General features: G+C 39.6%; 1 protein-coding gene across 3 annotated transcripts in view; it reads left to right on the top strand.

Moving 5' to 3' along the window:
- GRIA2 (glutamate ionotropic receptor AMPA type subunit 2) overlaps nt 1–25,805 on the top strand; it is a 126,376-nt gene that overhangs the window by 92,343 nt on the left and 8,228 nt on the right. For all 3 annotated transcript variants that reach the window (XM_067551837.1, XM_067551836.1, XM_067551838.1), the window contains exon 11: nt 2,593–2,791. In XM_067551837.1, the coding sequence (XP_067407938.1) occupies nt 2,593–2,791 (199 nt within the window). The remainder of the gene's footprint in view (nt 1–2,592; nt 2,792–25,805) is intronic.

Genomic DNA, 25,805 nt, shown 5'->3' with positions numbered 1-25,805 from the left:
ATAATAAGGCTGAAAGCACTTCTATCAATCTGTGTTCTTATACCAAGCCCATTACTTGCGGTTACTGAACACCCAAAAATTAAAGTGATTACAAAAAGAATTCTGTGCAACTCTTCTTCCCCCAGACTTTAGGGAGGATATTTTAGGGCCTGCACTAGGACATTTTTTGCTCTGAATTTACACTGTTGTTTTCATTATTTTATTTCCAGCAGTAGGAACACCGAGGGGAGCACTAATGCAGACAAATTGGCATGGCTCCTAAAGTTGTGAATACTGTGATCTGCTCTGAGTAGATTAGATCATATGGGGCCTAAAACACAGACATTATCCTGCAGTCTTGTCTACATTGGTGTTTCTACCATGGCCACAACAGATAGAGCTAAAAGAGTGGTAGCAATGGTGGGTAAATTTTGGTAATTTTGGCAAATAATGGTAATTTTAGCAAAACTTTCTTAGCATAGGAAAGACCTAAGTGGGCCACATTTTCAAACTGCACATAGACCCCTTGTAACTGCAAAATCCTCTTTGTACATGCAAAGCATTGTGTGCAAGTTGGGTAACTCTGCACACAAAAGGATAATCGGGTGCAGAATTATCTGATACGTAGCTGTCAATGCTCATTTGCTTGTATAAATGTGGGTTCTTGCAGGTGCACCACTTGCACCTACCTTTGAAATTTTGGTTCAAAATGTATGTTAAAAGAAGGAAATTGTTTATTTTACTGGGGATGGATATTATGGGAAAACTCTGAACATAAATAGTAACTGAATAGCTTTTATGTGGAAAATACCAGGCAGCTAAAGAAACTGTTGTAACGACATTGGGCTTGATTCTTCTTACAAAGCTTGTGTGAGTTTTGCCTGAATGAAGAGTGAAAGATTACACTCCTATTTCCGTAAATTATTGCTAATTACAAATAATGTGAATTTAATATAACTAACATAATCAGCACTAGTGTTTTTAAAGACACAAATTGCATATACTTTACCTTGCAAATACATGGTACTTATCATGTAATCAACTGTTTAATTATTACCATGCAAACAAAGAGCACTGGGGTGATTGCTACACCTCAAAAATGTTTTTTCAAAGCTGAGAAAAAAGGTTGTTTGCAGAACATATTAAAGTCTAGGAACAATAGGATGGAATTTCAGAATTTCTCATCTATGGTCCTTTTTAGTAGCATATTCTGGGCCATATGCTGTCATTGGTTTTTATGTAAGCCTTCCAATTAGACATTGGACATGGACATAGACACTCAGAATATGTCTTTTAATGTCTTTATTGCCGCTGGGATTTTTTTGCAATAACAATCAAAAAAATGATTTGTCTAGAATTGTTTCTATTTATTTTTGTTCCAGTTTAATAAATCAGCTTTATAGACGTAATTTTGGTTTCTAAAATATCAGAATTTTTTCTGACTTGATATAGTTCTTGTGGCTTATTTTAAATTTGCATTCAGACTATGGTAGTGGATATGTAATTTTTTATACATTATGTAGTGCAGATACACTAGCAAAGTATCTGAGCTGCACTGGATTAATGAGCTTCCTATATTCAAATATACTCAGATTTCTATCAAGTTATTATGCACAGCTTCAAAAGTTATGTATGACTTGGAAACAATGTAGTAATCAATTGGAAAGTTTAAAGTGTAGACTGAAGTTTGAGTTTGATGTCAACATCTGCAGTTTTATTATATTTTCTCAGTTTTGAAAATCACTGATTTTTTCTAGTGGTGAACTCTAAATTGTTTGATCTATTTTTCTTGAGATCTCTTTTCTTTTCTTGAGCAGGAGATGCAAAACAAAGACCCATAACAGCCCACCTACTGCAGTTAAAGCATCAGATTACTATTGAAAACCTGTACTTTTTCTCATCCATTTTACTGTAGTGTCAGTTTGATTGTTTCATGTATATTCTCCAGTTTGCTAAATGCTTGTATTTTCAAAAATGGTTATGTTTATCATTTAGTTTATGGGAATTCACTTGGCCAAAGCCTATTGCAAGTATTGCTGCCTGTTTCTAAGCAAGGATTAATTCCTTCTAGTTACTGTATGTCCACAGCAGCATAAGTCATTGTTTTGTGGATATCAGTCTTCGTCTGAATGTCTCATGAAATTAAGCAATTTTCAGCCTTTCAATTTTTAAGTACATTTCTAGTTTATCTGAAATGCTCTTTCATTGCTATTGTTTGATTCCCTTGTCTGTGTTTTCATGTGTCATACACAGGACCTCAAATCAGACAGCATGAAAAGCTTATTTGTTAATATGGCACACTGTGATTTGAGCAGTTTCATTTCGGGATATTCACATCTCTGAAGAACTGGGGCACTAATTCTCCATAAAGTAAACTCAAGTCTGGAGTCCTGACTTCAGTGAAGTCAACCAGATCTAGTGAAGCTTACAGTCTCACCCAGCAGAACTTTACAGTGAATTAATTTCCTGTTTGATTAGCATGCAGAGCAGCAGTACAGGATAACCTGAAGTACTTCCCTGTATTATAATGCATCATTTGCATAAAACTGATAACTTGTGTTCCTTTCAGGACATTCATTTCATTTTACAAATCCATTTCATACTTGTTATTAGATCCCTGTCTGGGCGCATTGTTGGAGGTGTGTGGTGGTTCTTTACCCTGATCATAATCTCATCCTACACGGCTAACTTAGCTGCCTTCCTGACGGTTGAGAGGATGGTGTCTCCCATTGAAAGTGCAGAGGATCTTTCTAAGCAAACAGAAATTGCTTACGGGACACTAGATTCTGGCTCTACAAAAGAGTTTTTTAGGGTAAGAATTTCTTCTTTTCTAGCTTTCTGTTTTTATCTTAAATAGTCATTCATTCATGTAACTTTTTTCCCCTCCTAGGCTCTTTTAAAAGGTTTGTATGAAAATGTAATGTGCCTCTCTACTATATCACAAAAATAGGGTATTCCTTGCTTGTATGGGGCAAAAAACCTGTACCAACATTTCTTTTTCTAAAGAAACTTAAAGATCATGTTTAAAATACATTTAAAGCAGAATGTGGCTAAAAGGTGATTTATTTATATAGTTTTCCACTGCATGGAAAAAAGCAAGACCTGAGAGTACAGAACAGTTTATTCCATTCATTTGACTAGTACAGCAACAAAATATATTAAAGTTATTATTTGTATTACAGTAGTGCCTTATAGACCATATTCCGGCTTAACATTTAATACCATACTATATTTTTTTTCAGAACATATGATACAATTTTTATTACTCCAAAAGTAGGTCTTAAAATTCCAGCTTGTAGGGGGTGCACCCCAGAAAATAAAACAAACAGGAAACTAGTTTTGTTCAGATGAGGAAAGTGTGTGTGCTGTGTTGTGTCTGTGCTCTCTCTGACATGGCTGTCCTTGTGAGGAGGCAGTGGATTTGAAGAACTACTCTTTGAAGAAGACACTGTCCTGTTATCTTAATTCCTTAAATTAAGGTTCTCAAATAAGAATTTAGAATTATTATCCTATTGGAGGTGAAGGGACAAATTCTGGCTTCCATAACAGACACTTCAAGAAAACAAGGGGAAAGCCACACAAAATCATTTGTACATGAAGATAGTTTCTCTGTGATCCTGACAATAGAAAAATTGTGGAGAGGGACTTTCTTCAAGGCTTTCATGAGTGACATGGCCTAATAGAAAAACTGTGTGAGGTCACTCAGGATAGTATGAGTTTTCTCTGGGTATGTGTCTGCACCTCCATCTGTCATTTGTAGGTCCATAGTCAAAATACTCACATCTCAAACACAAGGGTCCGTGTGTACTGTCAGCTTGCTAATAGTCTGTGATAACACATTGTACCACATACTGGTAGGGACAGATTTGAAGAAAGAGTTTCCTTGGAGATTTTCCAACTTCTAAGTTTTTATTTGTTTGTGTACCAGTATATGTTTTTATCTTACTGCCACAGTTCACCTATCCAGGATAATAACTTACAGTTATAAGATACCACATAGCCCTTTCTAAGCAAGCACATACCATTATTAAGGTGAAAATTTTACAGAGAAAATATATTAAAAACAATAAAAGAACTACACACAGGCCAGTAAGTTTATATCAGAGATCATCCCCAACTTCAGCAAGGGCTCTGGTAGGATTCAGTACTTCAAACCCCACCAAGGGGTTTTTCTGTGGTCACAAGTTCATAACAGCTGTTAGCTCAGAACAAGCTGTGAATCTATGAGTCACCCTTTTATACAGTTTGGGCCTTTGATTTGGGAACAGGTAATCAGCAGACATTTGCCCTTTCCTCAGGGCTTAGCTTCAAATGGCTGGGTTTTTTACATAACCAGAGGCCGGGGTGGGAATTTGCATTCACCTCCCCCTAGGTATTTCCCAGGAAATCTGCTTTACATGTATTGTTCCAAAAAGTTCATTCTTATCTCTCACATTGTTCGAAGTAGTCCTTTGATCATGCAGGCCCACAGTAATACATAACCTTTGCATTTAATACGGACTCCAAAGATTCTTAAATGTAATTCAGTAAGATTTCTCAAAGATATTGGAGGAAATTGCCATATCTGTCTTCTTATAAGCAGCAGGTTTAATTATACCGTCTGGGGGTGGCTGGTCTATTGGTTAGTTAGCGATAAGGATACGATTCAGTCACGGAGGTCACAGATTCCCTGACTTTTGGGGCAGGACTGGAGCAGCTGTCAGTCCCAGGGCTGCCGCTGCACAGTGACCGGCGGCCAGCCCCAGGCCGTTGATTGGTGGCCAGCCCCAGGAGAAGGACCGTTGTTGGAGTCGGAGGTTGAATTGTACTCCTCTCGCCCAAGCAATCATGCCTCTTGCATGTACTTGGTGCAGCATGCAAGGCTCCTTCAGGCTTGGCTGGCTTAGGTGTACTCACCAAACCGCCACCATCTGGACTTAGTTCTCAGAGTGCCTTTCCCTGGTCCTCACCTTCCTCGGTTGGTGGCGGGACCCTCTGTGGGTTTGCACAGGAGTTCCCTTTGCCAGGCCCCAACCTTCGATATTCCTAGTCTCAGATGCATCAGAACTAGGCTGGGGAGCTCACTTGGGGCCCCTCAGAACCCAGGGCTTGTGGTCTTCAGAAGAGCTTCCATTGCACATCAATGTTAGAGAGCGCAGGGCAGTTTGCCTGGCATGTCAAGCGTTCCTGCCCTTCATTTCGGGCAAGAGCATGTTACTACTCATGGATAACACCACAGCCATTTTCTACCTAAATAGGCAGGCATGCTCCTCCCCACTGGATCAGGAAGCAATTCATGTATGGGAGTTTTGTATAGCCCATTCAATCCACCTTGAGGCTTCTTACCTGCCAGAAGCACAGAACAAACTGGTAAATGTCCTCAACAGGTCTTTCTCCAATCACCATGCATAGTCCAGGAGGACATCATGATGGTCATCTTCCAACAGAGGGGGACTCCTCAGGTAGACCTGTTTGTGACCACACACAACAGAAAGTGTCATCAGTTTTGCTCTCTGCAAGGCCACGGCCTGGGCTCGCTCATGGATGCCTTCTTGCTCCTATGGACAAGGCTCTTGTTCTGTTCTTCCCCCCCTATTCTGCTCGTACACAAGGTCCTGCTGAAAATCAAATGGGACAGATCATGGGTAGTTCTCATAGCCCCAGCCTGGCCCCCATTAACACTAGTTCCCACGCTTCTGGGCCTTTCTGTAGCAATCCCAATGCTGCTCCCTCATTCAGCCCTGAGCTTCCAGGATCACAGTGACCTGCTCTACCCAAACCTCAGTGCCCTCCCTCTGATAGAATGGAAGCTCCATGGCTGAATAGCGCAGAGTTTTCCTGCTTTGAACTGGTCTACCAAGTCCTATTAGGTGGCAGTAAACCCTCTACCAGAGCTATTTACCTTGCCAAGTGAAAGAGTTTTTCTGTTTGGGTTTCCCAACGCTGTCTCTCACCCACACAGTCATTGCTGCAGTCTGTTCTTGAGTATTTGCTGCACCTGAAACAGCAAGTTCTAGCATTATTATCAATTAAGGTACACATTTCAGCATTCCACTCCCCGGTGGATGGCCAATCAGTTTTTTTGCATGACTGGTCCATTCATTTCCTCAAAGGCCTAGAGAGGCTATTCCCCCAAATTCAGGAGTCCATCCCTCTGTGAGAACTAAATCTGAGTCTCTCGAAACTCACAGGCCCCCTTTTTGAGCCACTGGCAACATTCCCCCATCATATCTTTCCTCGAAGGTGGCTTTTCTGATGGCTATTACTTCAGCCAGAAAAGCCTCGGAGAGATCCATGCCCTTACATCAGAGCCCTGTAGCAGGGCTCTGTACTCATGGCTGGACTGGCGCCTCCTGCTGGTTGTCTGGGGATTAGCTCCAGGCCAGTGCCCAGGCTCACGGTCTGCACACCGTCACTCTCGCTGCAGTTGGCCTATAGCCCTTTCCGCAGCTGTCTGAAATCGCAGAATCCTATTCCTGACTCGGCCCTCTGGCTGAGACATAATCCATGTTTCCCCTTCTGAGGGAGGTTTGGCTCCTTGTTTGTCCAGTCACTTTCCCAGGGCAACTGCAATCTCTTGTCCTACCACTCCCTCAGTGGCACCTGCAGTGACTTGTCCTGCCACTTCCCTGTGGCGAGTAATGGTGGGGAGAGACCTAGGCCCACCCACTACTCTGGGTCCTTGCCCAGGAAATCTTTGGATCACAGCTGTTTGCTGCGCCCCAAGTTTCTCTTCCTGTTGCTGTCTCCCTGGGCCACTTCCCCGCAGCCCTAGCACCTTCTTCACCCGTTCTCTGGGCCTGCCACTACCCACTTTCAGCAGCCCACCAGGAGCTCCTCTGGCTTCCCCGGTCCCTGCCAGCAGTAGCTCTGCCTCAGGTGCTACAGGCCTCTCAATTTGCAGAAGAAACAGCCTTCCCTCCTCAGGTCCTCTGGTCTGCTCTGACCTGAAGCTCTTATATGGGCCTCCTGAGTCCTGATTGGCTGTTGCTCACAGCCCCTCTCCTATTGGCCCCTTCCCATGCAGACTCCTCATGGCTCTGTTAACCCCTGCTCTGCTGGTGTGGGAAAGTCATCCCATTACAATCCCTTTCTTTAAGGACAGGTGCAGTTGAGCCCTTGAGTCCCACCTTCCTCACAAAGGTGGTTTAGCAGTTTCACAGTAATCAGGTGATTTTCCTACCAGTTTTCTATGACATGTGAACAGGGAAGAGCAATGTAGTGGTAGCCAAAAGGATGAAAGGCCTCCCCATCTCAGCTCAGAGGATCTTCTCCTGGATCACATTGTGCATTCACATATGTTACGAACAGGTGGGTATTTCTTTGTCAGCTATTCTGACTGCCCATTCCATGAGGGCACAAGCTTCATCAGTGGTGTTTCTGGCCCAGATTCCTATCCAGGACATCTGCAGAGCAGCGACTTGGTGGTCAGTGCCTATGTTTTCTGCTCACTACACCATTACCCAACAGGCCAGGGACAATGCCAGTTTCGGTCAAGCTGTTTTGAGTCAGCATGTCCATGAACTCCAACCTCACCTCCTATGCTACTGCTTGGGAGTCACCTACGATAGAATGGATTTGTGCAAGCACTCGAAGAAGAAAAAACGGTTGCTAACCTTTCTGTAACTGTTGTTCTTTGAGATGTATGCACGTGTCCATTTCATAACCCGCCCTCCTACTCCACTTTGGAGTTGGCTGGAAAGCAGGAACTGAGGGCGTGCGAGTTGGCCAGCCCCTTTATATTGGCGCTATGCATGTGCAGCACCTGAGAGCACCAGAGTTGACACCTACAACAGAGGCGCGCACAACCCTACAACAAAATGGAGATGTGCAACACATCTCAAAGAACAACAGTCAGAGAAAGGTAAGTAACTGGTTTTTTTCATGGGAAATTTCAGAACTGTTTCCATTTCACAGGTTTCAAAAGAGGCCTATTTTCCACTTTTGGTTTAACTTTCTGAGACACTTTTGCTGATATTTCAAAATAAAAATGTTATTGAAAACTTTCCTTAAATCATTAGCAAACATTTTTGTTTAACTTTACTAATAATTTCAAACAGAGTTTCCACTAACAATTTTGATTTTAAAAATAACTAAAAATTCTATGGAAACTTTCATAAAAAATGGAAAATTTTGCAGATGTCAACTCTTTTGGTTAAAAGTTCCATTTGTCAAAAGAAGGCCATTTTCATCGGGAAATCTTTGCATGTGAAAATGTTTGACCAGCTTGAATTACAACCCTTCTTTTTTAGAATATGAATAATTAATAATGATGATGATATTGGTAGATAATGTTCAGCGATTATATATCAATTTTTAAGTGATTTTAGTGTTCATGCAACTGAGGAACTACTACTGCTACCCTGAGACTCATATTTGGCATTGGACCATAATTCTGCGGCAATGGAATTGCAGATTGTCTTGGGCCATAATCATAAATAGCCCCACTGAAGTCAAAAGAGTAACTTTTGGTAGTAAATACTAAGTCTGGTAGTAAGTGTCTGCCATAGGTTTGTTGGGCCCAGCGAAGGTAGTGTTTACTCAAGCCATCCCACACAACTTTGTTAAGGTGCCTGAATCCTGAGGTGCAATACCCACATTTAAACAGCTGTTACACTTTTTGCTTCCCATGTTTCTGGAGGTCAGCCAGAAAGTTAATAAGTCCAACACTTCCTACACCATTGATATGTATTTCAGATGGAGGACAGGTGAAAGGATTTGTTAGGAAACTTTCCTCATAATTTTTTGAAGGTTCTCTGGTTCTGCTGCTCAGAGTGTTCATTTTGAGGTAGGAAATGCTCACACCATGTTGAAAATGATAGTCTGATTCATTTTGTGTCTGCGGATCCTCTCTAATTATAGCAGTAATGTAGCATACTATAGTTAGTAAAAATTAGGCTTTCAGTCAGAAACCCCTTATTCTGGAGTTTTATCTTACTTATTTCTGTTCCAAACAAATCAGGCTCAAATTTGGAATGCAACTTTTTAGCCAAAAAGGGTTTTTTTGTTGTTGTGTACCAAAAATAATTTAAATCTGTCCAATGGTTTTTGCAGGATTAGAAATCCAAATTTCTTTTCTGATGCTTTCTCACTTTTTTTTCTTAAGTGCTAAAAAATAACATCATGGATTGATATCCTGGTCCCCGTGAAGCCAGTGGGACTTTTGTCACTAACTTCAGTGGAACCAGGATTTCACCCACAGTGTTTTTGTGAGGCGACTGTCACTTTGAAAATGAGAAATGGAATGCAGTCTAAGAGCCAGATTTGTAAATGCAATTACGCCCCTAACTCCCATTAATGGGAGTTAGGCATTTGAAAACCTTTACAAATTTGGCCCTGGGTCAGAGTGGAGATGTCAGATCTTATCGGTGAACTGAAGGTGGGGCTCATAAGTTCCTTGTGTGGGCAGCCAGAACTAAGATGAGCAGCCTGTTGGCAGCAAGCTCAATGGATTGGAATCTGCTGTTTCCTGTTTTAATTGTTCCATTGATTAAAAGAGAACACTTTTTTATTTCACTGTGGGGATGAGACTTATGTAAGAGACATTAATAATAGTAACTAAAGACATAGGCCCTGCAAACTTCCCCACACACTTTGCCAGTCCATGAATTCTGAGCACCAAACCCAATCCTGGACCTCTGCTGAGAAGATGATACCAGTTATGCGGTGATAATTGAGGCAGGATTGGAATTCAAGTTTTCAGAGTTCAGAGGTCTACTCATGCTAAACAGTTCCTTACACCACAAGTAGTCCCTTGCTTCATTGACACTATTCCCAGAGTAAGGAACTACTCTGTGTGAGAAATGATGGCAGAATCTAGTCCTACACAACTGTACCCCTAAAGTAAAAATTATAGTCAGTTTCTGAAGTGGCCTAAGCACTTGGGTTGTTTTAAGAATGAATTGTTTTGAAGAGCTCTTGATATTTGTTGGAATATTAGCTACTGAATATCATATATCAAAACTAATACTCATACTAGTACTCATATGTAAAAACTAATACTAGTGATTTATCTCTGAAGTGTACATGCTATCTAGATATAAGGGATGCACAGTGACTGGACTGGGTGTTCAGATATTTTGTCTGTTAACAAAACTAAGGCAGCAAACAGTTGTGTTTTTATGGTGTTCCCCCTCCCTCACAATCTGGGAAAGTTACTTTTTGGTTTTGAAATTAAACTAAACTGTCAAGTTTTGGCCCTAATTTTTGGGTACAACCAAGCTGTACACAGCACAGGATCAACAGCAGGGGATGGAGAAAGCAAAGATAGTTGTACATTACCTTTATGTTCCTCTGTTCCTGAGCTGACTCATACAAAGGAGCACATTTTAGGTTGTAAGTAAATTCATTTTGGGATGAATATCAGATAAAAAAGGAACTGTTGGTGCGGGTAATGATTTGAGCTATTCATCATTTCACCCAATTCTCATTTGGAAAAATGCATTAGAATAAAGTTCCAAATTAATGTCAGAGATGTCAATGGGAATCATGCGCATGGCTCAAGGGCAGTATGTTACATATAGATTAGTTTAGTAGGATCAATCTCCAAAATTAGCAATGTGAAAAAGCCTATTAGTTCAAATTAGTCTACGTAGCAGTGCAAGATTGTATCCTATAAACTACTTTCTTGGGCTTTGTCCAACAGAATGGAAGGACTAAATGGTAGAGAAGTTTAAAAAAAAAAATTAAAGACCAGACTATGGCCAATTGCTCCATTGGAAGCGCAACGGGATTGGGGGATGTACAAAGAGACAGTCTTCCCTTGTGCTGTACCTTGGCTTACCTCTCTGTGCTTCTCCTAGGTCAGGGGATGAGGCAGACAGTGGTTCCACTGCTTCCATGCAGTGTCCCATGATATGTGAATATCAGTGGGAAAGTAAATAGCACCTACAATAGACTCCTTGAGAGGGACAAACCTTATGACTGACAAAAACCAGGCAGGCAGCACTGTTTTAGAAAAGCTGGATATCAAGGGAATATCATAACTTGAGGAATTGTTTTGTTTTGTTTAAATTATATCAGGACTTTCAAGGCAATGTTCTGGGTCTTTCATGTTTGAAAAGAGAAGATGATTCAGTGCCCTGAGCTGTTTGATCTGGTCTGAGAGTGAAAGGATATTGTGTATAAGAGTGTCCACACAGCCTTTTGTACTAGTTTAACAAAATCAGATTAAAATAATGTCTTTATTTAAATACTGCAACTTTCTAGTATATACAAGCCAGCTGCCAACTTCTGTAGCAGGATAGGCCTTTGGAAAGCAGCATATTCAGCAGCCCTAACACGTACAGGAGGGACTAGATCAGAAAGCAGACTCAGAGAGCCATGGTTCCAAACTTGTTTCTCAGTCTCCAATTCAGTAAAGCATATAAGCATTGGTAATTATGTATATGTACAAGTGCTTTCCTTAAAAGTGATAATTGAAAGCATGTGCTTTTCTGAATCAAGGACAATATATATATATATATATATGCTGAAAATTGCATTTGCAATTTTTGGGAGTGCAATTTTGGGCCACCAGGTTTTTGCATATCTAAAAATTAGATGTGTGGTTGCAGATTAGTTTGCAAATATAAAATGGAGTTTAAGATTTAGAATGTTAAAGCATGAAGCTACTTCAGTTTGATTCACTCTGACTCTGTTCATATATTTTTATTTTGACATGATTAGGATTGGTCAGAATGCAGTAACCACAGTCACGAAAGCTGTACTGAATAAGATAACATGTTGGTGGGTTGTTTTCCATGATCACAGCCAGTTCTGGGGAGGAATGAGAACTCTTTAAAACAGCTGGTCTATATCAGTGGATTCCAGGTAGTCAGTAGAACTGCACTAATTTATGCCTGCTGAGGCTCTGGCTTGCCATTTTTAATCTTAGGAAGGATTACATTATTTAACCAAAAAAATGACCATAAATGTGAGACCAATATCAGAATTACTAACGTCACATTTCATTTAATCTTTTTTGAAGGTTTCTCCACATATGAATTATATTCTCCTTTGAGTTGGCAGGCTTGGAGAGGGTTGATTTATTTTACTTGATAGCATGCTTGACAGGTGTGTTTTTCCCAACTCTGTAATTTTATTGTCAACAAATTTTGTATGTAAAAAATATTTTTATTGAGTCCACAGTCTATGGTCTGTAGCTATGTATTAATTCATTGTGTGTCTAAAGATAGCATAACAATATCGAAACATCCAGAAGGAATGCTTCAGTGTGATCCAGGTGAGTAACAGTGAGTAAGAGTGAAATTATTGGATGTGGCAAATCAGCTTTTGAACTTCTGTTTTTATCACTGAGTCCACCTTGGAACACTTCACACTAGTTCTAATTCACTACAGCTACATCCACTTAAAATATACAGGCAAGTTTTTCACCCAGTACCTCATCAGCAAAATGTTTCTGTTGTTGAGGCTAATCAAGACCCTTACAGACACTGATTTCTTCATCTTGGCCAAGGAACCTCATTCTGAGCTACAGAAATCTGCAGAAGTTTGAATCCCTATACAGGTAATCACTTATATCAATCCCCTGGTCATCAGTGAATATTAAACCAAGGACCTCAGGATGCAAAACCATGAATCTGTACTGCTTGGGCTAACTGGTGAGGTTTATTAACCTAAGAAAGTAGTAGACTCAAAAACTTTGATACTTGATCCAGCCACTAGAAGAGAATAAAGATAGGTGGTTTATAAACTTCAGTATTAACTTGAACCCTAATGGTGACATGTTAAATATCAGCACCCGACTAAGATAACGGGGGCAGTTCACCTCTCTCTAAATGCTACTGTTCTAGGCTGTACTGTATATAAATAGACTCAGGAAGAGAACAGCACATGAATTCACATTTGGAAAGCTTTCTATTACAACCATAAGATCTAGATTTTATTTTAATGAGAGTTTAAATTCTGCAGGAACTGATAGAACTGACAGAATAGTGTTACCATGGGATAATGACCAGTACTCTTTCAACCCTTCTTCTGCTTGACCCTTACTTTAATCATATCTTATGAAGGATTCTGCTGAATTTATTTAAATATGCTCAGGGAGTATGATATGCAAATTAAATGTATAATTGTAAGTGGAGATGAGAGTCACTGCTTTTGGTCAATGGAAGAAAGCTGAAATGGAAGGGAATACATAAGAGAGGCAGCACAGTTTTTGGTGAATGAAGGAAGAAAATGAGTAGCTGAGTCAGTGGATGAAAAGTGTTTGGTAGCAGATGGATCAAGTCAGCATGTGGTGAAATTCCATACAGGGTCAGAGTGGTAGGAGTGAGTGTGTTATACACTTAAAATAACCTTTGCCATCTGTTGTCACCCATTTTAGATGAAATCCTAGCCACAGTAAAGTCAATGTCAAAACACCCATTGACTCTGGTGGGGCCAGGATTTCTCTCCTCGTATTTGTATTTGAGTTCAGAGTCCGATGTGTATGAATATGTAACTCTTAAGAAGGCCAGGCTCATGTAAATTAGGTTTTGATTTGAGCGTTCATCACATTCCTAATTGTAATTTATCTCCAGAATTTAGTTTTAACAAAATCTTGCTTCTCTAGCTTATAATTGACCTTCCATAATACTAAACAGTCATCCCTCTGTTATAATTCCACAACATCCTACTGGTTGATGTTACAATCATTTTTTTTGCCATAGTATACTGCAAGTGAACATAGGTTTGTCCAGTGACATTACAGCAGCAAAGGAAATGATGTATCATCACTAGAACTGAGTTAATTATTTACAGTCAATAACTTACTTGGGGGAATTGAGGGAGGGTGGGGGGGGGGGGCATTTCTGAAATGTCCACAAACTGATTATAATTTCCTTTAATTAATTTATTGTTTTAATTTATCAAGTTGTTTTGGTGGGATTGGAGGTGGTCTTTGTATATTTTATGAACTAATCACCAATGGTTTGCTGAGTATTTGATACTGGATAAATCCAGTCAGTATCCCTTCTCATCTAAAATATGCCAAGTGCATTGCATTGATTATTCTGTCATTTTCTGCCATCACCACAGTTACTAACACAAATCAACTGAATGTGTATATAAAGTGCTGGTTGTGAAAAGTGACTTCAAGTTCTTGTTGGTCTTGTTTAATTGCCCCTGTGACAGGGCCCTGTTGAGAATTTAGGAGAATATTATCTACCTGCTGTTTTAAGCAGTTTCAGATATAAAATACGCAAACTACCTTTGCAAGAAATCAGCACACAACAGTGAAATAGTGTTATGGCTGAGGTTTGGGTGGTCAGACCTAGCGGTAAGAGCAGGACTCTGAGTCAGGAGATAGAAAACTGAGCAAAGATGGCTCTGAACTGGAGATGGCATCATAGGTGGGAGTCGAGCCAAGGGTCAGAGCTGGAGTCAGGATCGGGAGTTGAGATAAGGGTCAGAATCAGACACCAGGGGCGCAGGGATCAGGAGCAAGGGGAGAATTAGGAACTAGTCAGTAAAGCATGAACCAGGAGCAAGGCAGGGAAGCTGATACCAGGGACAGGTCAGGAAAATAGGGCTCAGGAGTGAGAAGAGAAGGCATGGTCTGATGTAGTAGCCAGCTAGGAATTCACCCAGTTGCACAGACAAGTTATGGTGCCTCCTTCTAGTTGAAATAGTGCAGCCAGACCATTCAGTGGGACCAGGCACTCCTTCAATCAGGACGCCCGTGAGCAATGCCTCTGGTAGGGCTAGGGTTACATTAGCCACTCAGCCCACCAGTTACTAACAGGCTGCGGGATGGTGGCTGGGATGCAAAGGCTGCCTGAGGATCTAGGTTCATGACTCATGGATCCTCATAGATAGTCCGATCAGCTGCAGGTAGAGCAGAGGCTGATACTGCGTCCAGGGAAGTCAAAGGGAGTAGTAAGAGTGAAGGGGATTCCAACAGTGCTGTCTGCTTCTGCATTAAGACAAACAGCAGCAGCAGAGAATCCAATACATAGGACAGAGCAATGATTGAAAATCAGGAGTGTGGGAGTAGTTGAAAAAAAACAGGCAAAGAGAGGGGAAGTGACATGCCCAAAGTGATCTGCCAGGCTAGTAACACAGTAGGGAACACAACCAGGTCTTTTGAGTCCCAATCCAGTGCTATGTCTAATTAAGCAACACTGCCTGTCCAGTACAATATGCCTTTGCCAGAGCAGCGAGTGTGGAAAGTCAAAAGGGTCTGCCTTAGCAGCAGCAGCAGCAGCAGCAAAAGCATGCATCAGTATGACATGATGTGAGTTTGTGGATCTGAGAAACAACACGCTGCCAGGAATGCGTAGGTGAAACGTAATATAATAGAAAAGTGGCAGATAAGTTTTTCTGTTTTCCTCTGGGTTTGTGGCCTCAAACAATGGGCAAAACAGTGTGTGACAATGCTTTCCCAGAAATGTACTGATTTGTATGCTTTGTCAGTCTAGTGATGAAGTTCATCTACAGTAATGATAAGAATGCGGAAGGGCTGTGGGCACAACTGGCAAGGACCGTAGCCATTTAATAGGTTTTACACTGCATATCTTCTCCTCTCTGTCAAGTGGAGAATGCTATCAGATGATTCTGTGGACAGTGATGCAGTGAAATTCCACCTTCCACGTGTTGGAGTGATTCCATGAATAGTGTATAGCTACACAGCACATCTGTCTCCATAGTTCCACCAAAATCCAGAGAGATAGCAGTCTTCATTATGCCCGACTGAGTATCCACATATAAGGGTTCTGCATAACAGGCCAAGGCCCTTCACTGATTTCTCCAAGATGGTCAGTGGATCTGATGTCATAGTAGTTAGGAGACATGAACAACCTGCCTTTGGAGAACAAAATCTTGTCTGTGGTCCAGCAATACAAATAAAATCTTGATATACCAGGTCTATCTCAGCACAGTAGCAGAGGCATAAAGAGACATAAAGCATGAATATCAGCGTATGCAAGGGTAACGTTCACTTTGAACATTCCATAGAGCATTTACAGTTTTCATGATTTCCACCTGCTCAAATGCTCACTGAAAGCAAATACAAAAGGGACACAAACATATCCAAAGCCAATTCATCACAGGTATGTTTGATGATATTTGTCCACTCAGTTCACCAGATATGCACATAACTGATGTGCAAACTAAATTTCATTTTCCTTATTTTAGAATGCATTTAGAGTGCAAAGCAGAAGTTATCTTGAAAAGAAAGTAAATTGAATGTCCACAGCACTAATAATAATAATAATTTACAATCCAGTCATCTATATAAGGTTTTGCTTTAAAAGATTTTTTATAGCAGCTGCTGCTTCAGTCAGCAGTATGGCAAAATGAGGATCATTGTATCAGTCCATCACTTCCAGCAGTTGCAATCATTCAACGGTCAGGTTCTTTCCACACTGGTACCCAGAATAGAATAGCAAACAGAATTGCTGCATAATAAACTTTTAGGGGGGGTAGCCGTGTTAGTCTGTATACAGCAAAAACAACGCGAGTTCTGTGGCACTTTAAAGACTAACAAATTTAATATTTGCAGGCATAAGCTTTCGAGAGACTTCAGCTCTCTTCTTCAGATGCAGTAATACAGAAAATAGGTAACACAGAGGCATCTTATAGATATCCAGGTGCATTGAGAACAATGGGGGAGGTGGAGTCCGGTACTTAAGACCTAATGACAACCATTGAGTAGGAGGTGAGAATGGGTGAGCAAAGTAATTTACCTTCGGTAGTGAGATAGCCACTCCAAGTCTCTGTTTAAACCCAGTTTGAATGTGTCAAGTCTGCAGATCATTTCTAACTCAGCAGTTTCTCTTTGAAGTCTGTTTTTGGAGTTTTTTTGGAGAAGTACAGCAACGTTCAGGTCAGAGACAGAATGCCCTGGGGAATTAAAGTGTTCTCCCACTGGTTTATGGATGTTGTTATTTTTTATGTCTGATTTGTGTCCATTTATCCTTGGGCGTAGTGATAGTCCAGTTTGGCCAATGTACATGGCAGAGGGGCATTGCTGGCACATGATAGCATATATAACATTAGTGGATATGCAGGTGAATGAGCCCCTTATGGTGATTGATGTGGTTAGGACCAGTGATGGTGTCATTAGAGACGATGTGTGGGCAGAGCTGACAACGGGGTTTGTTGCAGGGATAGGTTCCTGGGTAGGATATTTTGTAGGGTGTATGGTTGCTGGTGAGTATTTGCTTCAGGTTGGGGGGCTGTCTGTAAGCCAGAGTGGGTTTGCCGCCCACTGTCTGAGCGAGAGATGGATCATCTGCTAGGATCTGGACTATCACTACGCACAAGGATAAATGTTAAATGTTAAACTTGTAAGGAAATGCAGATCAGGGAAGTTTTTGATTGTACACAACAATGTGTTATGAGTCTTAAGGCATTCTCTGTGTTACCTTTAATCCTTTACACTGTGCTCATCACAATAGGATCTGAGCATCTTACAAAAAACAGTTGATTTCCAAAAACTGGAAAGGTAAAAAATGTTTTCTAAGGGCTGTTGAAATACCAGAGGAGGATATTTTAAATAGGACATGCATTTCCAGGGCTAGATTGTCACTCGTCCTAAGGTGCTCCCTTATTCTCTTGCATGGACTACTTGTACCACAGTTTGTAGCATGAGACGCATCTGAAGAGCTACTTTCCCACTCCAAGCAGGAGGGCATAGAACGGGGTGGGGATTGGATGGAACCTTATTCTGTATAGCTGTCTTGGCATACTGGGTGACATACACTGTGCCAGGTATAGGTCTGGTGTAGTTTACTTACTCCTCAGAGCAGGGGGCAGATTGAGAGAAAGATTTGGGACTCTCTGAGGCTGGGTTGGGGCAGCACAACTGAACGTGCAGGACAATCTAGACCCCAGTGAGCCCAGAAGATGTGTTGATGGTCAATAATCTTGCTATTTTTTTCTTTTCTGTGGTTTACAGAAAAGTCAAATGAAATAAGAAAAAGTGCCCAATTCACCCTTACAAGGGAGGCATAGATCACCAGATCTTTGAGCTGTGCAGCTTTTGCTAGAAAGGGAATTTCACACCCCAGTTCAAGAAGAGGAACAGCAGTAAAGGAAATGTTAGATGAGGAGAGTGCCAATCTCATCTGCCTCTTCAAATGTTCTTTTGTTTATTTAAGCACATTTGTTTGGGTTTTGTTAGTGTTTGACAGAGGAAGTAAAAAGGTGTTTTAGCTGAGATGCATCAGGAAAGTGATGGATGTGGGGCAGTATGATGGCAGAGGTGCTTTGGTATTTGCTCTTTATTAGTCACTAGTTAAGAAAAAATCTGACTTTCCTCGGGACTGGTGTATTCAACCATTTTCAGCTGTGCTCCCTTGTGTTGCAAGATGGCTACAGCTACATAATATGCAGAGAGATTTAATTTACCCTAGTGTAGAAATAAATACATACTAGTGCATTCTGCACTTCTTTCCCTCGAGGAATGAATGTGTCTTGCCTCTAAAAGTTATTAGAGGCTTCAGATATAGTTTCCCATGTATGATTTTTTTCTTCTTCATGTTATTCAAATACTTTTTAGCAGAGAGCCTTATATACCTAAAGGTCAGAAAAACACAGATGTACATCCCCAGAGTGATTGTCAAATTAATATTTCAGATTTGAGTGGACAGTATTAGAAAAGAAACTTCCAGACATCACTCTCTACAGGAGTATTCCAGCTTTGTTATGTGTCTGATTTAGTAGGCAAATGTTAGCACAGGTTGGTTGTGTGTGATGTCATTGTTATCCTAGCCAAAGTGCACTGTGCTATGGTTAATATTTAGTAATTAACTAAGCTGGTACAGTGAGTGCACAAGAGCAAATACTCTACAATTTGTGGCAATCACATAACATCATAGTCTGAAGACTTTCACAGGTGAAAATGATCAAGCATATGTATTAAAACAGTGTAACAAAGTCTCATTTGTAGACATGCAACACATCTATAATACAAAGATCCCTGTATCAATAGAGTTATTTTAATAAAGTTACTCCAGGAATAATTTGGCCTATTTTTTATGTTAACATACCTTGTCCTTTCAAAATTTTCAACTAATTAAATGAAAGCTGATTTTCTTTATGACAGAACTTTGAAAAAGCAGGTTTGATCTGGAACATCTAAGTAGAGATAAATCATGTGTTATGTAACTATGTTGTGCAGGAGTTCAGACTTTATGATTGTAATAATCCCTTCTAGCCTTAAAATCTATAGTGTGATTTAGGGAAATTTATATTCTGCTGAAGCTGAACAATAGGAGGCTCAAAACTTCAATAAAAGCAAAACTCTCATAGAAATGGACACTGACTAAAACCTTTAACATTGGTTAAATGGTATTGAACCTTTAACATTAACACCTATTTGGTTATATTAACACCTATATGGCTGAACAGTTCTGGTGACTCTTTTCTAATTTGTAAAGCACTCTTTATGATGTTTATTAAAAGTAAAGCTAGGACAGCATAAGCAATTTAATAAGCAACACACCTCAAAATCCACAAAGTTCTGCTCTACTTTTCAATGTCCCATTGGAATATTTATTAACCTATATTAACCTATTTTCAGTAAAATCCATTAACTCCAAATACATCAGGGATGAAAAATGTAATAGAGTGCACTCCATTTATAAGAATTACTGATATAAGAATCAACCATACATAGTGATCAAAACCACTGGGACAAAATCATTTCTATACTAATCATGCTAAAATACTCCACTTGTAAGAATCATTCCGGGGCAAACTGTGACTACATGTAATACAATAATCAAATGCAATGACATGTAATAAACCAATAAAGCTGATTTGAATTTGATCCCATCTTGTGTTATTAGACACATAGCGTGTTTAAAGTATAATCCCTTTGTAGAAAAAACAAGTCATGCTGTTTATGTGTGAGTTGCCATGTCAGGAAAAAGACAGATGCTTTCTGCAGATGAAAAACGCCAACTTCTGGAGTCCTGTGATAATTTCCCCAAGACCAGCCAAAGAGATGCAGTTCAGAAATTGGGCATTCCACAACCTACATTGTCTAAATTCTCAAAGACAGGGAGAGCATCATACAAAACAAAGGAGACAGAAAAAGAATGCATTCAGGCAAGGCACCTATGGTCGAGGCCTTATAAAGTGGATAAGAAGTGCCAGAGAAAGAAATGCCCCCCTAAGTGGAGCAGTGGACCATTGGTGATGCAGAAAGCAGAAGAACTGGCGGACCTGGTCATTACTGAATTACTGGCTGGCTTGAATGCTTTAAAAAATGAGAAGGGATTGTTTTTAAGAAAATGAATGGAGAAGATGAAGATGCAGATATCAGAGCACGCGAAGAATGGTTAGAAAATGAGTGGATCAAAATGAGACATGACTTTGCTGAAGAAGACATTTAGCATGCGGATGAAAGTGAAATTTACTTTCGAGCCTAGCCTGATGGCACTCTCACCTCTAAATCGAACAATAAAAAAGGAGGAAAGAAGTCTAAAGAAAATATTACTGCTCATCTCTTCCTTGACTGGTAAGAAAAAGGACCTTTACATCATCAGAAAAAGTCAAAACCCATGGTGTTTTTAAAATGTAAGATACCCCATCATCCATGCAGATGCATTGGCAGCGTAGTGGACTGGAAGGTATCTGTTCGGTGAGTGGCTGAAGGATTTGGATTGAAAGTTGGACAAAGAAAGGAGAAAGATTTTGCTTCTTGTGGACAACTGCACAGCCCGTGAGACAAATGATGTAGCATTGAGGAGTATCCAGCTTTAATTCCTTCCAAAGAACACAACTTCTATCCTTCAGCCATGTGATCTGGGAATTATCAGAACTGCCAAGGTGTACTTTCGCAAGCAAATGGCTTGCATGGTGTTGTACCACACTGATGATGAGAAAAACAAAGCTACTTCTGTGGAAATTGCTAGGAAGATCAGTCTTTTAGATGCCATTCGAATGCTTGCAAATGCCTGGTCTGACATCAATGCTCAACAATCCAAATAGCTGGAAAACAAGAGGTCTGGTCATAGCACCCATGGAGGAAGCAATTGTTGTTCAGCCACCGAGAGAACTCAGTGCACATGAATTTGAACAGTGGCTAGGCATTGATAACAAAGTTTTTGTTACATAACCTGCCTTTTGATGAGGACCTTGTGACTGAGATAGGAGACCAATTTGAAGTGAAACCTGAAAATGATGTAGAGGTGGTAATGATGATGATGATGAGGTAATTGTCCTATCCTTAACCCAAATAAAGGATGCGATGAAAACTTTGACAAATTACCTATTGTACAGGAGCTTCAATTATTTTAATCTTGTCCATCGCCTTGAAAAAGATGTTGTGGATCAAGCAATGATCCAGGGAACACTGGACAAGTTTGTAAACAAACAGTGACTGCGCCATTGCATTGTGCATTCACAGCCAGACATGCCACTCCAGTGACAGATTGTGATGCTCTGAAATATATATTAATGTGAGCCAATACTGTTAAATAGTCTGTTTTATTGTTTTACATTTATGTTTATTCTATGAAAGTCAATATAATGCACTTGCATATGTTATGCTTGTTGCAATTTATTTGAGAGATTTTTAAAATTTGTATCTTTGGATCTTTACCACAAGAAGTAAACTCTGCTAACTTACACTTTGTGTAAAGTTGTAACATGCTGTACAGTTTTAATAATTGCCTTTAATAAAGCATCAGCTAAATGATTGGGTAATGAATAATGATAATAATAATAATAATAATTAAATCGCATGTTGCTTAGTTAGAATGTTGGTATAGTTTTGTTCCATATTGAATTTGTTTAAAGTCTACAGAATTTAGTTATGGTAAATGAGACATTTCCCTATGGAATAAAAAAAGCTGGTTGTTTAAAACATGACTGTTGATTTCATCCATATCATCCGCTTGTAAGATTCAACCGTTTATAAGAATCAGATCAACCTGGGATGGATATGATTCTTATAAAAGGAGTGCATTGTGCCATATTTGAATCTTTCCTGTATTTGAACCTATGTTGACTTTCAATATAAAATAATATATTTCCAAACATTTCATCTTGAAATAGTTAAAATAAACAACAGAATAATAACTGGTTGATATTTTCCCTGTTATATCAATATTTGATTGTACACAAATTAGCAAGATTCATGTATTATTCTACTTTACCAACTGTAGGTAGCATTTGCAATTTCTATACTTTTTTGTAACATGGAAGGTCAAAAATATAATTCCTACAAACCATAATCCAAAGCTGAAGTTCTGCTTCCTATAATGTCAGATCACATTTTAGCACAGTTTTGATAGACTGTGGAGTTATTTCTGTAAATGACATACTAATGACATCATCCTATTTTGAGAATAAAATGGAAAAGTTATCTGATGCCCCACAAAGTGCATAGATAGTTAATTAATTTGATAAAGCGCCACATAGTTGAATTTCTTAATGGGTATCTTTGCAAAAGAGCCTTGTTTAATTAAGGCAGTATTTTACATGTAAATGGGAGGTGTACTTAGCAAAAAGAATAATTTTGATAGTTATGCTGCCCAGTGGAGACATGGTATTCCAAAGGCATTTTTAGCTTCTGGGGATTTCTCAGTTCACACATTTTTTTAATACAAGAAGGAAAAATCATATACAAGAGAGTAGGTATATATATACCAGAGCTTTGTCTGTGCAGTAGCAATGGCATTGATCACAAAATCAGAAGTACCTTTTACAGTTAGATTAAAATATTTCATATATTCACCAAGATGTAATGCTATACTAGAAGAGTGAACAATAATAACTGGAAAGATTCTTGGTAATTTGTTTTAACATAGTTTTATTCTATGTTGTCCATTAACATAGCAGTTCTTCAATAGGTTCATTCTTCAGACCACTTTGTCAGTGATATCCTTTTATGGCTCTTCAGAGGCATTAAGGGAGCAATATATACTATTGGATCTGTCTCTATTGGGTGGATAAATACCCAGCTTGTCCTCCGACCACCCAAAATTCAGACTTTCTGAAATGGTTTGGTCAATGAAATGGTGTTATGTCCTTCCAAGTACAGTTTAATTCACTGATTTGATTCACATATGAATACAAATAAAACATATAGTCAACTACAGCAGCAGTCAAATTTAAATAACAATAAGATGATCTTCCTTTTCAAAATGTATTTAATGTTAGCATGAATATGTGATTTTATACATACAAGTAAGATACATATGTATATATTCAATTTCAAATTACATTAAGAGAACATTAAGACTGAATAACCATGTGTGCCAAAGTCAGGAAATGCCATGGATAAAGTTGCCTTTAATATAGATCTCTTGTACATAGGCATTACTATACCGCCTCTAATTATATGAGTACATACTATTTTAAAAAAATACATCATCATATACATTTTCTACAAACCTACACAGACGTGTATAACATCTTCTGCATACTATTCTGTTTATGCCATCTGAACAGATATCATGGAAGCCATTTATGTACTATAGGTGAAATCCTGGCCGCATTGAAATCAATGGCAAGATTTCCTTTGATTCCAGTGAGGCCAAGATTTTACAAAAGAAGTACAGTGAATGAGGGAATGGCTTCTGAAGTGGAAATATATATATTCATTTAAAATAACATTATGAAAAATACTACAAGCTTCTTGCCTGGTGGTTGACTATTCTGATTATTCCCAGTTTATAAACCTTACAGATCAAGAGACAGCTGCAGGATTTAGGCTGTCTTTCAGGTCCAGGAAGCCTGTGAAGCTTTTAATCTCCACTGCATGGTTTCTAGTGAAAGGCGCCTTTCTCAAACTTGACCATTAAAAAGTTGGTTCTTTTTGGCTGTTTTCCTGCATCCCCAATTCTCACCAACCTACCAACCTCCCCTCTCAATCTGTGATGTTACTTTGATGTTTCCTCACACTCTTGTCCAGTTGTCATGCTGAGATCTCAGTAAGGTGATAGCAGGAAACAGGAAGCTGCAAGACAAGAAGAGGGGTGAAACCAGAATATCTGATTGCTGAGCTGCTGCTAAAACTCAACTAACCGCTTCATACAATACCTGGAAAAATGCACTTTAAAAAACAAAAAAGTAATAAGCAAGAGAATAGAAGAGGAAAATGCAGGAACTGCAAACTCTGCAAAGAATTCTTGTATATGGACACAAAACTTTCTGTGTATGAGGTTGGGGATGAAAGAGTGCATGGTTTTCAGGATCACAATGGAAAAAAGATTGGAGTACCTCAGATCTGGGGAATCAAAAATGTTATTTCTTCCTGCAGATCTCTCTGGTTCTCTAGAGTTTATAATCCCTTTAAACTATATGGATCAGTGGATGTCTATGCTCCTGCAGAGTTTATAGGATGCAAATTTCAAGAGATACTATGGGATTGGGTGCCTTACTCCCTTTGAGCTTGTCTACATGGCAAGTTAGTATACAACAAGTTAGGGTGTGATTCTAGAGCCCACCAGCTTCCCATGCACTAACTTTCCAGGAGTTTGACTTACTGCACTAAAAGAGTGTCCTCAAAGTGAGTCAGTGTGTTGGAAGCTGTGTACCATCGATTCACCTGTCCATGCCTCACACTAGCTCACCATGTAGACTAGCCCATAGGCAATCCCAATCCCAATCTAAACTCTCCCACAGTTTCACATGAATCTCAACCAAATGCCCTGTGGGATTTATACATTCTACAAGAAGCCCTGAAGATTTTATTATGCTGCCAGTCACCTTGAGAAGAAAACTTTGTACAGACCTCAGAGTTCTCACAGGTGTGAGAAAAACAATGAGTTCCGGAACTCCAGAATTAACTGAAAAAGTCAAAAGCAGCAGTCCTACTAAAAGGCAAATGAATCATTCAAAATTTCAACCCAAACCATTTTTGAGGTAGTAAAGTCCAAAAAAGCTATGAAAGTTTAGCAAGAATAAAAACCTCTTCTGCTCACCCACATCAACCTAAACTAATTAATAAAATCCCCAAAAGACCCAGTAGGAAGCAACCTTGCCAAAAAAAAAAAGTAATCTTACCCTCTTACTTTTTTATGTATATATCCCTTGCCTGATAGCACGTCTTACAGTATTGTGTCAGGTTGTGTATAGCATAAGGTATGATGTTTGACCTGATCAAGAATATCTAGTAATAATGTGTACAGACCCTGTTTGAAGTTGGGACCTTGCCTTTATTCTATCGGTAAAATGTTGTGTACTTATGGTGCCACAAACAATGCTAAATAACACTAGTGATGTTTTTGAGTCTGTCCTCTTTTTTGTCATTCTACATTGTGAAGGTCCAGGAATAAGGAAGGTTTGTTTTAATCCAAATAATTGTGTATTTATATATTGGTTCAATAAAAATATCCTCGGAGCTTCCTTCTGCATAATATGGAATGAGACCTTGCAGGAACTCATAATGTGAGACTTAGGGCTGGAGCCTTGGCCTCGTTCTGTCTTTTTTGTCTGGTTCTGATGGCACAAAACAGCCCTAAAGTCAGCTGAACCATCTCTGAGGATTTTCCATTATAAAAGAACCCCAGGGTGGTGCAGAGCCACCATAATGACTCCTACAGTGTCCCCCATAGCCACTGACTTAAAGGGTATAGCCAGAAGTATGGTGGTGCAGTGGGAATCCATTCACTAACAATGCCCTGCTGCCAGAACAACCCTCTGGGAGCCTTTGTCAACGGTAAATAAAGCAGTCCTAAGTCTGCTCTAATTTATGCCAGGGACCGGTCCACTGGTAAAACAACCTGAGGATTGAGGTAGTATACAGTGGCATAAAGCTGCCTTTGCATCCCGCCACCAACCTGAGCTGTGCTGAGAGCAACTGATTTATTGCTGAGAATCTAGGCCTTTGTATGCAATCCAGCAAACCCAATCCAAATTTAAGAACATTTTTTTAATAGCAATGGGTAATGATGCCTTATTTAAAG

Source organism: Emydura macquarii, unplaced genomic scaffold, assembly GCF_026122565.2.
Source record: "Emydura macquarii macquarii isolate MOO-44397 ecotype Brisbane River unplaced genomic scaffold, CSIRO-AGI_Emac_v2 contig_1363, whole genome shotgun sequence".
Classification (NCBI taxonomy): Eukaryota; Metazoa; Chordata; order Testudines; family Chelidae; genus Emydura; species Emydura macquarii.
The sequence above is the reverse complement of the archived record's forward strand: the minus strand, read 5'-3'. Positions and strand labels throughout refer to the sequence as shown.